Source organism: Micropterus dolomieu, linkage group LG01 (genome assembly GCF_021292245.1).
Source record: "Micropterus dolomieu isolate WLL.071019.BEF.003 ecotype Adirondacks linkage group LG01, ASM2129224v1, whole genome shotgun sequence".
In the NCBI taxonomy this organism is placed as follows: Eukaryota; Metazoa; Chordata; class Actinopteri; order Centrarchiformes; family Centrarchidae; genus Micropterus; species Micropterus dolomieu.
Window position 1 is genome coordinate 3,575,996 of NC_060150.1, and position 12,763 is coordinate 3,588,758.

Genomic DNA, 12,763 nt, shown 5'->3' on the forward strand with positions numbered 1-12,763 from the left:
CCCTGTCTAGTTTCATTTCAGTTTTGTGCTCTAATGTTGCATATTCTTAAATTAATTTGTATTTAATTAATTGGCCACACACAGAAAACTGTACTTCGCTGCATTTGCTTGCATGTTCGAAGGTCTACCATTCGTTTCAAAATACTGTATGTCTTAAATTACTTGTTATTTTAATGAAGTATTGCCTTTTTGGATGAAATGCGTTGCAGTGCCTTTGTTTGTCCTCTATGACACTGGAGGAGGTTGAAGGATCAGTCTGCATCTGTCTGTCTGTCATACATATACTCTTGTTCCACCGCTGGTTTAATTTTAATTAATCTTTGGAGCCAAAAACGGCGCTACAGCTTCTGTTGAGACTTGGTGCATGTTTACTTGTTTCCACCTGCAAAAGTTTTCAATTTCTGCTCCTTCGTTTCACTTTTCATGTGCGAAATAATACAAACGAAACTAATTTTCCATTCATTTTACCAATGCAGCACGAAGGCTCATCTATGTTTGACAGAGCGTAGGAGGACAAGGTGACTGAAACGCTGGATAAATATGTACATGCACCTTGGCTGTGTCATGGCGTAATGTACACACACACTTTAAACTAGTTAGGCAACAGGGGAAAAGAACGTGAACCTTCAGCTAAAGATAACCACCCAGCTAGAGTGACACATTTACAGTTTGTGCAGCCAAATCATGTGTTTTTACAATGTCAACCAGAAAATGACTGATGTCAGACATTGTTTTCACCAGATGCGACACTGTAGTCCTGGGAAAATCTCACAAATGTCAGCTTTTGTTTTGACCACCAACTATTTCAAGGCTATATAAACAGTTGAAGTTTCATAAGACGCGTCCCAGTTCAGGGTCTGGATCCCCCGAAGGAAAAAGCCCATTAGAGCGCGTCCTTCGGAGGACATGAAGGGAAAAATAATTTAATTAAAAAAGAGAGAAGACTTTGGTGTGGAACCCATCATTTTGATTGATTTATAAAGATGGAGCCCAATACATAGCAACCTTTTCAAGGTCCCCATAGACTGGGCCTTGACAGGTAACGTTGTTAAAATACCTTTCTGCTAAGATGCTCATTGGATGATAGAAACTAATCACAGGAGTGCACAAATCTGAAAATGGCAGCATAGCATTTTAGTGCGCAACAGGGGACACAAAAAATGGTACATGAGCCTGCTCAGTCACAGTCAGGTGCTGTAAATATAAGAAGAAGACAACTTTCTGTTGGCTCATCACTCATCACTATCAACATACATGGCTGTATATGAATTAAGAAGTTCGGAGGCCTGTGGCAAAAAGTTTGCTCTTACTTACCCCGCATGCTCTCTCTGAACCCTGTTGTCCCCAAGTTCATGTACAAGTTCAGGGCAAACAGCAGATAAGTGGCAGCTTTATTACGAGGCCAGAAACCAAGAGACCATAAATAAAATAAACTGAAATAACACAGAACTTAATAACTAGATCTACACTGAACAAAATTATAAACGCAACACTTTTGTTTTTGCCCCCATTCATCATGAGCTGAACTCAAAGATCTAAGACTTTCTCTATGTACACAAAAGGCCTATTTCTCTCAAATATTGTTCACAAATCTTTCTAAATCTGTGTTAGTGAGCACTTCTCCTTTGCCGAGATAATCCATCCACCTCACAGGTATGACATATCAAGATGCTGATCAGATATTGAACAGGTGTGTCTTAGGCTGGCCACAATAAAAAGCCCCTGGAAAATGTGCAGTTTCACTGTATTGGGGGGACCGGGGAGGTCCGGAAACCAGCCAGTATCTGGTTTAACAACCATTTGCCTCACACAGTGCAACGCATCTCCTTCGCATAGAGTTCATCAGGTTGTTGATTGTGGCCTGTGGAACGTTGGTCCACTCCTCTTTAACGACTGTGAGAAATTGTAGTCAGGTCAAGACCCCGATAAGGATGACGAGCATGCAGATGAGCTTCCCTGAGACGTTCCTGACAGTTTGTGCAGAAATTCTTTGGTTATGCAAACCGATTGTTGCAGCAGCTGTCCGGGAGGCTGGTCTCAGACGATCTTGGAGGTCAAGATGCTGGATGTGGAGGTCCTGGGCTGGTATGGTTACACGTGGTCTGCGGTTGTGACTGCTTATGGTAGAGAAATGAACATTCAATTCACGGGCAACAGCTCTGGTGGACATTCCTGCAGTCAGCATGCCAATTGTTCACTCCCTCAAAACTTGCAACATCTGTGGCGTTGTGCTGTGTGATGGAACTGCACATTTTCCAGTGGCCTTTTATTGTGGCCAGCCTAATGCACACCTGTGCAATACCCATGCTGTCTGATCAGCATCTTGATATGCCACACCTGTGAGGTGTTGCATTTATTTTTGTTAATTTTGTTCAGTTAATATAAAAGTACCCACCTTGGTTGACGTTGTACTTCAGGGCTGCAAATCTGCAGATAATCAAGCCACCGAAACAAGGTGCAACCAGTTGTCATGCTGGACAAGTGGCTACAAATATACCACACAAGATAAATATATCCATTAAAACTCTTTCATCTGTAATTAACTGTGATTAACAACAAGTCACAACTCTAGCTTTCGCACCTGACCTTAATAGACACATGAAAAAGTTTACTGGTTCCCAAAGGATAGGGGGAGACTGGGTCCTTGAGGAACAAACCAGTGGTATCCTTCTGGCAAAAGGATGATGCACTTCTTGATGCACTTCTCTCATAATATGTGACATGTTGTGAAATATTCAGTCTTGAAATGCTGCCTGAATTTGGATGTTGCAAGGGAACTTAACCATTTCCTTCCCATTTATCTGAGTTGATTGTAAAGTTATTATTTATTTATTTATTTATTTATTTATTATAATATTTGTAAAGATACATGGAGTCAACAACACTGTAATATATGTATTTATTTATTTTAATTAATTGAAAGGGTGTAAATGTAGATATATTTAGTAAGTCTATTGCACATGTATTTATTTATTTAAATGTATTATTTATTTTTAAACGTAAATGGTATTATTCATATTATAGTAAATGTATGTATGTATTCATTTATTTGCTTTGATTGTAAACGTGTGAATGTAAATAGCTTTAGTAATGCCATGGTACATGTATTTATGTATTTAAATTTATTGTAAATGTGAAAATGTAAATAGATTAATCAATGTTATAGTCAATGTACACTAGAGTTCATGTATTTATGTGAATGACTTTTAATATTTGTACATGTAAATGTGATCACGAACACTTTGGTAATGTATTTTTTTATTTATTTATATGCATTGTTATATTTGTAAATGTAATCATGCATACTATAGTAAGTGTATTTATTTATTTGTATGTATTGTAATATTTGTAAATGTAAATGAAATCATAAACACTATAATGTATATATTTATTTATTTATATGCATTGTTATGTTTGTAAATGTAATCATGCATACTATAGTAATTATATTTATTTATTTTTACGTATTGGAATATTTGTAAATGTAATCATGCATACTATAGTAAGTGTATTTATTTATTTGTATGTATTGTAATATTTGTAAATGTAAATGAAATCATAAACATTATAATGTATGTATATATTTATTTATTTATATGCATTGTTATATTTGTAAAAGTAATCATGCATACTATAGTAAGTGTATTTATTTATTTATTTGTATGTATTTTAATATTTGAAAATGTAATCATAAACACTGTAGTTAATGTATTTATTTGTTTATTTGAATGTATTGTAAATATAAAATACATTCTTAATCGCTACATTGAATCTACTGTTATTGTTATTAGTACATTTCTTTTGTAAACAAAATTATTTCAATATTGTAGTCTAACCGGATGACATTGAAAAAGTCCTCCTTAAGGTGTTCCCGGATGGAATGCAGTTTTCCAGTCATTCCTCGTCTGCGGTGTCGGTTACAGTTGGCCCACATTCGGACCACCTTAAATATTTCTGCTCTCGCGTTACACGCTTCTTCACAAGTACACACTCAAACCACCGCGGGAGCGCGCGCGGCGGCGGCAGCAGAAGCCCTGTCAAATCACAACGGGGGTGACGCACAGGCAGAGGACTTACATAAAACTCCTCCGAGGACTCTTTTTAACGTCGAAGAGTCATGATAATCCGGTGTGGAACTACTTGAACGTCGGGATTATGAACAGATGTGGTAGTTTGTTAACGTCTGGCGGCCGTTTGGAGTAGCTAAAGACGTTAAATAGCCGTTTTTCTCTCCAGCTCAGTTGCGAGCGAGACGGGGAACGTGAAAGCAGCCGAGGACGGACGTTCAGGGGGATTTTTCTTCTTACCGAGCTGCTTTTCGTTACATTATTTTGTCGTTAATCGAGTGATGTGAGTCTTGTGGAGCCGTTTGGATCCGTTAACGTTGTTACAGAAACTAATCGGGATAAAGCCGCTTTCTTTTCCAAGTTTTGTTTGTATTCACCATGCTGGGGAACTCGGCTCTCTATGCGGTGAAGAAACGGAAGAAGCCGGTTCAGAAAATGTAAGTCAACAACCACAAACACACACAAATCCCTGTAATTTCCCGGTAATATGCATAAAGTATCTCAAAGTGTGTTTAACAACAATGTTTTTATTGTACTTCATGATCTCGTTGGCGCGTCTGTAATATTCATTGAATATCCTGAAGGCACTATGAGTGTGTGGTGACACTACTCTTTGTTGTTGCCTACTTTTACTGTAGTGCTTTTGTAATACTACAGTTACAAAACTGTGCTTGTGGTGCAGCACTGAATGTATAACGACCATGCCACATGGCATATAAGGTGTATTATGTCCTTAAAAACATCATGCATAACGACTTTTTGATGCCTTATAATCGGTTTTAATGCATTCACACAGCTAATACTTTGCACATTATAGAGATGGTTCTTCTTTAGGTGGTTACAGCTGTGCAAAACATCCATACTAGTATTAAGTCAGTATGCATAACTGCCTGTGTTACGTGGTAATAACACTTGCAGGAGGTTACTCTGTGTGTGCAATAGTAGCCACATTGTCCTTAGTTGAAGCCATAAAGTCTATTTTCCTTGCTGTGGTTATGCAATGTTGGCCAGCCAGACCGAGGTAATGTGAAGTGCTGAAGTCCAACAACACTGCAGGCCTATCCAGCATGGAAAAATAAAGAAAACTTGCTTCAGTATTATTTAAATCTAATTATACCATTCGTGCAGCTGGGCTTCCTAGACTGATTTGCACAAATGTGCAAATGGTCTAAATTCTCTAAAACTGTTGAAACATATTTTACTTATTCCTCTTTTCCTCCAAAGAAGGCCTTTCTGAGTTTAATGTATTATTTATGTAGTTTTTGTTTGAGAGTGCTCTGTAGATGGGGAGTTTAGGAGTGGAGAGAGTGAAACCCCACATCAGTCCAATTATCATACCACTTTCTTATGATTCTACTTTTGACTGAAGCAAATGTATATTTATCCTGCATCTGTTTAAATAATGCATCTGTGTTCTCCTGGGTTTCTATTCGAGAGCCCCTGGAGGGCCCTAGACCACAATTTGACAACCGCTGCTGCATAGTGTATCACCCAAATGTACACTAGAAAAATGCCTTTTGATCTAGGAGAAAGCCGTGTGGGACTAGCCCATGCTTTATAGCCTATAGGCCTATTTTTTTTTAACCGAGCCGAATATATGGACTGTAAGGAACCGTTTATTAATGTTTTCTTTACCACTGTGTCTATACACTGATTTCTCACAGGACTTTTGGGGTGTTTGTACTTCTGTGCTGTGTTTCTCAGTTTCTCAAGACCTTCTAGAACTCCTTCACCTCTAGAGGTCAATTTTAGAGCAAATAAGACATTAGGTTCCACCTAACACCTCCATAACAACACCACTAATCGTTGTGAGATGTCTATATCTTTCTACAGTGGACCTTCAGGTTAAAACTGGACCTATTTATGCAAATGCGAGGAAACCTTAATAAAGGTCAAAAGGTTAAGCACCATTCTCAAATTGTTCATCTTAGAACTTTAATGGTGCTCTTTAATGCATAAGTGTTCTTCCATTGACCTTTGATACTGCTGCAAAGAACTATTTACAAAAGTTTTCCATAGCATTGTATTTTTGTGGTTTCAATTACACTTAGATCCATCATGCTGCTATAAACCAATTAGAAGGGTTCTCTAAGGCATTAGGATTTTTGCTAGACCTTTCATAAAGAGGTTCTCTAAGGCACCATGGTTTTTGCTAGGCGTTATAAACCAATTAGAAGGGTTCTCTACGGCATTAGGATTTTTGCTAGTCCTTTCATGGAGAGGTTCTCTAAGGCACCATGGTTTTTGCTAGGTGTTATAAACCAATTAGAGGGGTTCTCTATGGCATTAGGATTTTTGCTAGACCTTTCATGGAGAGGTTCTCTAAGGCACCATGGTTTTTGCTAGGTGTTATAAACCAATTAGAGGGGTTCTCTAAGGCATTAGGATTTTTGCTAGACCTTTCATAAAGAGGTTCTCTAAGGCACCATGGTTTTTGCTAGGTGTTATAAACCAATTAGAGGGGTTCTCTAAGGCATTAGGATTTTTGCTAGACCTTTCATAAAGAGGTTCTCTAAGGCACCATGGTTTTTGCTAGGTGTTATAAACCAATTAGAGGGGTTCTCTACGGCATTAGGATTTTTGCTAGTCCTTTCATGGAGAGGTTCTCTAAGGCACCATGGTTTTTGCTAGGTGTTATAAACCAATTAGAGGGGTTCTCTACGGCATTAGGATTTTTGCTAGACCTTTCATGGAGAGGTTCTCTAAGGCACCATGGTTTTTGCTAGGCGTTATAAACCAATTAGAGGGGTTCTCTATGGCATTAGGATTTTTGCTAGACCTTTCATGGAGAGGTTCTCTAAGGCACCATGGTTTTTGCTAGGCGTTATAAACCAATTAGAAGGGTTCTCTAAGGCATTAGGATTTTTGCTAGACCTTTCATGGAGAGGTTCTCTAAGGCACCATGGTTTTTGCTAGGCGTTATAAACCAATTAGAGGGGTTCTCTATGGCATTAGGATTTTTGCTAGTCCTTTCATGGAGAGGTTCTCTAAGGCACCATGGTTTTTGCTAGGCGTTATAAACCAATTAGAGGGGTTCTCTATGGCATTAGGATTTTTGCTAGTCCTTTCATGGAGAGGTTCTCTAAGGCACCATGGTTTTTGCTAGGCGTTATAAACCAATTAGAGGGGTTCTCTAGGCATTAGGATTTTTGCTAGTCCTTTCATGGAGAGGTTCTCTAAGGCACCATGGTTTTTGCTAGGCGTTATAAACCAATTAGAGGGGTTCTCTAAGGCATTAGGATTTTTGCTAGTCCTAAATACTTTACAGAGGTTCTCTGAGGCACAATGGATTTTCAGGAAACCCTTTACACCATGCTAATATTCTGATGTGGAACATGCGTGCACTTGTGATTGTTTATCTTCACCGTTTGCCTGCAGATGCGTACAAGTGCCATTTGTGACAGCCAAAAAATGTCTTGATCAAATTTTGTTTTGTTTTGGATGTGATTTGGACAAAGGTCACGCTGCTCAAATCACATCAGACGCTTATGACTACATGTGATGGACACCAGTCTCCTAGCTTTCACTTCCTGGACGATTTGACAAGAAAAGCATCATAGCATTGATGTGTTTCTTGCAGCAGCTGTGGTCTTGTGTTAAGATTTAGGACGTTCAGTGTTTCCCATACGTTCATTTCTCTCTCTCATGAACTCCACAAATCTGTCCAACACAATGCTGTCAATGTCAGAGAGCCAGCTTATAAAAAGGTATTAGCTAGCATTTAAGGAGGGCTTGAATTATACACAAATTAGGACTTTTTTTTTTTTATTAAGATGTTTATTTTGTGGGGGAAAAAAGGGGCACGGCATGCACGCAAAACTGCGCAAGAACGATGAATGGCCGGAGACATTTGCTTGCAAGATGTTAGCTAGAAGAGAAGCTCCAATAACTTTGTAGCACAAAGATTAGTTTATTTCTTGCTGCTGTTGAGAGAGAGAGTGTCTTAGAGCCAACTTTTTTCACATTGTTGTTGAAGTTCCTTGTTGGTTTATTTCTTGTTGCTGCTGGTCGGTGTTTTTGGGTATCAAGAGGTTAAAGGGTCAAAGCCTAGAAACACAGAGATACAGCTGCTTGCGTGAGACCCACTTGTAACTGGGAGGCCACAGGTTCAAATCCTTAACCACTGATGAAGACGGTGCGATACAGCTGAAATGCCAGGAAGAAGCTACTAAGTGGGTTGGGATCGTTTTGTTAGACTGCAGAAGGTCTGCTGACGTTCAGCACGTCTCTTGTTGTTCCCTGTGCTGATTTGGAAATAAATGGGAGTGAATGGGCCTGAGAGGTTTGGAAATCATGCCGCATGTAAAATGTAAAAAATGCATAAGGACTGACTCAAAAAAAGCCCCTCTCTCTCTCTAGTGTTGATCAGATATAGACTGTGGTTTAACCGTACGAATGTGGAAATCACCTCAGAGCTCCTTCAACCTATTCTGGGTAAATACAAGTGTGTCTTTGAGGCGCTCCCACCATTTTTGAGATGCAGAGCTCAGAAACTTAAACATAAAATTAGCAACTAATTTTCCAAGCAAATATTCACCATTTCCTTCTCATATGTGAGTGACATTTTATCGGTGTTATCAGTGTTTCATCTCAATTTATCCCAGCTGCTGTTGCACTGATGCACACACACGTCAGTGTACTGAACACATTTAGCCTGAAGCTTGTTTGTAATACTCATCATGACCTTTCTGAATCCCAAACTCAAGCTGCGACTCGCAAGGATAATGTCCTATATTCCCTAAAATACTCTCCTTAGCACGAAGGCACGGACCCTTTCTTGTTACTGGGCTCGGCTGGACAAGCTGTCGGTGCTCCGCCTCAGCGTCGGGTACCTGAAAGTGAAGAGCTACTTCCACGGTGAGTGTCGATACTGTGGCAATGCATTACAACTAATCAATGCCTTCATTCATGACCATCGTGGCCACTCAACCCTTCTCTTCTTCTGCTTCTAAATGTTCTAATGTGTAATTTTTTGGACAGAGAGCTCTGCCACTTCATAAAGTCGAAAGTCTTTTTAGGAGGGAGGCAGCAGGTCTGACTCTGACTGTGGTCATCGCCGTGATTTGGGTGCTTGTGCACACATGAGGCCGTCATGTTAAACAGCCATAACAGAGGTGCTGTCTGAAAATGGAAAATATTTATATATATATTTACGTTGATGTGGCGAACTTTTTAGCAAACAGTTGCTTTATTTACAAGTCCAGCTGTTATAGAGCAACATGAACCAGATTCAGATTTATTTCCAAGTACATGTAAAAAATATATATATTATAGCCGCTTTAGTGGCATATCACAATGTCAGGACAACTGTGTTTGTCTGAGTCAAAGTCTCATCAGTAGCATGTTTGAGGAAAAAATCACCACACAAGAGAGTTGAAAGTTAGATTTTTAGTTATTAGTCATGTAGTTCTGTACAGTTTCATTAGTAGTTCTTATGTATACTAGAAAACCAGTTTATGGAAACTAAACTACATTCAACCAATTAAAAACACTGCAGGTCTGTGAAAACTGTTTATTCTGAGCCTATTTTAACCCAGTTTAGTTCTACAACATAACAGGCCTCAGTTTCACATTTGCCCGTTTGTGGCTGATACTGGAGGTAAATCGTTTGATGAAAACGGTTAAAGTGCAAATGTCTGACTTCAATCAAATTTTAAACATTCAAACTCATGCACACATTTTCATGAAGCGGCTTTCCAGTGTTTTGAGCAGAAAAGCAACCAGAGTTAGAAAGGACAGGTATCTGAGGTCAGATAAGACAGCACCAGAGGCAATACAAAAAACACAGTATTTTTCGGGAAATGGCTGAATAAGATAAATACAGTTTTTAATGTGGGAGGGTGTAAAATAAATACTTTACATTTGAATAACTTTGCATTCCCAGCCTACAATTACTTAGAAGTACTAGAAAAAGAAATAATGATAGTTGTGGAAGGATTAGTTTTTTAAGAGCAAAAACTCTAACCTTTAAAAAAGGTGACTTCTGTCCTATTTCATCCCAGTTTCCAGAGAGCTTCCTCATATTGTTCTGCTGCCTCTTTTGAAAATAGCAGAGATTAGATCCCAAGTGAGAGGCTATATCAGAAACTCTATTTAATGTATACTGCACTGTGTGCTAAAATGCTAATGCACACATGAGTGTAATGTATACTGCACTGTGTGCTAAAATGCTAATGCACACATGAGTGTAATGTATACTGCACTGTGTGTTAAAATGCTAATGCACACATGTATGTAATGTATACTGCACTGTGTGCTAAAATGCTAATGCACACATGAGTGTAATGTATACTGCACTGTGTGCTAAAATACTAATGCACACATGTGTAATGTATACTGCACTGTGTGCTAAAATGCTAATGCACACGGTTAATGTATACTGCACTGTGTGCTAAAATCTAATGCTGTATACTGCACTGTGTGCTAAAATGCTAATGCACATGTGTAATGTATACTGCACTGTGTGCTAAAATCTAATGCACATGTTGTAATGTATACTGCACTGTGTGCTAAAATGCTAATGCACACATGAGTGTAATGTATACTGCACTGTGTGCTAAAATGCTAATGCACACATGTGTAATGTATACTGCACTGTGTGCTAAAATCTAATGCACACGTGTGTAATGTATACTGCACTGTGTGCTAAAATGCTAATGCACATGTATGTAATGTATACTGCACTGTGTGCTAAAATACTAATGCACACATGTGTAATGTATACTGCACTGTGTGCTAAAATACTAATCACACATGTATTAATGTATACTGCACTGTGTGCTAAAATGCTAATGCACACATGTTAATGTATACTGCACTGTGTGTAAAATCTAATCACACTGTTAATGTATACTGCACTGTGTGCTAAAATCTAATGCACACATGTTAATGTATACTGCACTGTGTGTTAAAATCTAATGCACACATGTGTAATGTATACTGCCTGTGTGCTAAAATACTAATGCACACTGTGTAATGTATACTGCCTGTGTGCTAAAATACTAATGCACACATGTATTAATGTATACTGCACTGTGTGCTAAAATGCTAATGCACACGTGTGTAATGTATACTGCACTGTGTGCTAAAATGCTAATGCACACATGTGTAATGTATACTGCACTGTGTGCTAAAATGCTAATGCACACGTGTGTAATGTATACTGCACTGTGTGTAAAATGCTAATGCACACATGAGTGTAATGTATACTGCACTGTGTGTAAAATGCTAATGCACACATGTGTGTAATGTATACTGCACTGTGTGCTAAAATGCTAATGCACACGTGTGTAATGTATACTGCACTGTGTGCTAAAATGCTAATCACACATGTGTAATGTATACTGCACTGTGTGTTAAAATGCTAATGCACACTGTGTAATGTATACTGCACTGTGTGCTAAAATCTAATGCACACATGAGTGTAATGTATACTGCACTGTGTGCTAAAATGCTAATGCACACATGAGTGTAATGTATACTGCACTGTGTGTAAAATGCTAATGCACACATGAGTGTAATGTATGTGTGCATGTAAGTAAATAACAGTGGGGAAATTTATCTAACTGTGCAATACAAAATTGAGGTACTTCACTTTAGTATTTCCATTTTATGCTGCTTTATACTTCTACTCCACCGCATATCAGAGGGAAATATTGTACTTTTGATAACTTTTAGTTACTAGTTACAAAATAATAAAACTACATTAGCGTTCACTTTATTGGCTGGAGAATGAGGACTTAATTGCTGGAATCAATGGGAGTTTTTATTCTGAAAGAGAGTTCAGGCTGCAAAATGAGCCCTGGCGAGTAATCGATGAGTCATTTGGATTGACTAACAAGCCTATCAACCTCCTGCAGACATGTTACAGTCTATTTGTGCTCCGAGCGGTGAAAACTTATTGTCTCTTTTAAATAAGGAGAGTTTCCAACGACATGGTGCCAAAGGAGATATACTAAATGAGGTGGGCAGAGATTTATGTTTTCATAATAGCTATCGAGAACACACACATACATAAACTTCTTCCCTCACCCCATTTCTTGGCCGCTGATCCGTCACCCTTCCTTTCACCGAACCCCACCCATTTCCTGTGGCGGCCCCACGTCTGAAGTTCACAGCTCCTCCACCTCAAACAAACGCTGCAGGAGTCCAGCTTGTTGTTACAGCGGGAAGGCCTGTTCGCACGGCAGACCTGCAGCAGGACAACTCTGGGCTTTATGCATTCATGAAACTCTCCGAGACACACACACACACACACACACACACACACACACCTCTGAGAGATCCTCCTAATTTATCTTCCTGCTTCAAAAGGTTATGCATGCACCAGCCTTCATTTGAAGTGCATTGTGGTGCATGATTATCCACGCTCATTTTCATATATAACGGTTTGACAGATTGAAATCTGGACACAAAAAAGTGCAGTTTAGTGCCCTTATCCTCCAGATAGATCTCCGCCGGCGGGCCCAAACACCAAAACAATGGCCCCGGTTGTGTAAGTATTCTGCACCTGGAACCAAACCTCTTTTCCGTCCATGCATGAAACCTGCAGCTGAGGAGGAAAAGCCTGAATTCAGTGTACTGACTGTTTGCTGCTTAGTAACTGGTGTACTGATGGTTTGCTGTCTTAGTAACTGGTGTACTGACTGTTTGCTGCTTAGTAACTGCTCATGGAGAGGTTCTCTAAGGCACCATGG

The 12,763-nt window shown here is 39.1% G+C and overlaps 1 protein-coding gene across 1 annotated transcript in view; it reads left to right on the forward strand.

Annotated features, from left to right (window-relative positions):
• The window catches only part of LOC123973541 (aryl hydrocarbon receptor-like), a 60,434-nt gene that overhangs the window by 8,071 nt on the left and 39,600 nt on the right, over positions 1-12,763 (forward strand). The window contains exon 2 of the mRNA XM_046053673.1: positions 8,824-8,924. Within this exon, the coding sequence (XP_045909629.1) occupies positions 8,824-8,924 (101 nt within the window). The remainder of the gene's footprint in view (positions 1-8,823; positions 8,925-12,763) is intronic.